The 1,041-nt window shown below is 41.7% G+C and overlaps 1 protein-coding gene across 1 annotated transcript; it reads right to left on the bottom strand.

The window, feature by feature from the left end:
* Nucleotides 1–5: 5 nt before the first annotated feature.
* On the bottom strand, nucleotides 6–356 carry Tsp_15386 (conserved hypothetical protein; the record flags this gene model as incomplete). Its single annotated transcript, XM_003369844.1, has 1 exon — nucleotides 6–356. A coding segment is annotated over exon 1 (351 nt), but the record flags the coding sequence as incomplete, so codon positions are not given.
* Between the last annotated feature and the right edge of the window lie 685 nt (nucleotides 357–1,041).

Here is a 1,041-nt window from a genome sequence, read left to right as displayed (position 1 = left end):
TATACCCACCCCCGCTTTGGGGGTGCAGTTCTCAAAAGCAAACCCCGATCTGGAATTGAGGGAGCCCCGCGACACCATGCCCACAAAAACATTCGTTCGGTTAATGGGGTCCTGCACCCGGTTTGTGGAAGCCCCCCAATCAAGGGGAGGCTTTCGAAACTGATTTTCAGCCACCATGCAAACGACCACCTTTTAACCACCCACCACTGTTGACGAACACAACTTGCTTCGCCGACTTTCGGGTGTAGGGACTTTTTTTCGTTTCGCTCGCCCGCTACTTGGAGAATTCGTTTTCGTTTTTTTTTCCACCGCTTATTGATATGCTTAAATTTAGCGGGTAATTTTCGTCTGATCATGAGGTCGACATTTCAGAAAACATCACTCAACATTGACACCAACACACACACACACACGGTACATTGCCAACTGTCACGTTTTGATTTTGACGGAATTACATCAAAAAATAAACGTTTTCACAGAGCAACACTATTGCAATGAAACCGTTTAATAATACAAAGGCACATTTTGATATCATTGTCACTTGCCACACTGACAAAATCACAACAGCACCTCAACACTGATCATTTAATAAAATCGCGTTGTTCATCATACACACACACAGACAATCACACACAACGCAACGATTGCTGATTGCATTACAACAACACACACACTAGTGTTTATTGAAAAACAAAATGCTGTTGATAAAAAACATTTGCAACAACAACGACAAGAAATATGCACCTTTATAACGCTCACCGGTTTTCAATTGAGAATTCAATACACAAGCGCAGCGTTGCACAATTTGCATTTCACACACACTGCAACGTCGACAACAATCTCCAAATTATGTTGCTTGCATTATTCAAACACAACACGATGATCGAATATTCAAAGAAACATCCACACCGTTTCTTTACACTCTACACAATTACACACAATGCAAATTACATATTCGATCCATTTCTTATCACAGACAACATAGCATTGGCAGCAGCTGCATATACATAGCAACTAAAAGCCGACGACTGAATCCACCAC

The sequence above is a fragment of the Trichinella spiralis genome (genome assembly GCF_000181795.1).
Source record: "Trichinella spiralis strain ISS 195 chromosome Unknown Scfld1407, whole genome shotgun sequence".
Classification (NCBI taxonomy): Eukaryota; Metazoa; Nematoda; class Enoplea; order Trichinellida; family Trichinellidae; genus Trichinella; species Trichinella spiralis.
Note: the sequence above shows the minus strand (reverse complement) of the source record. Positions and strands in the feature narration are given on the sequence as shown.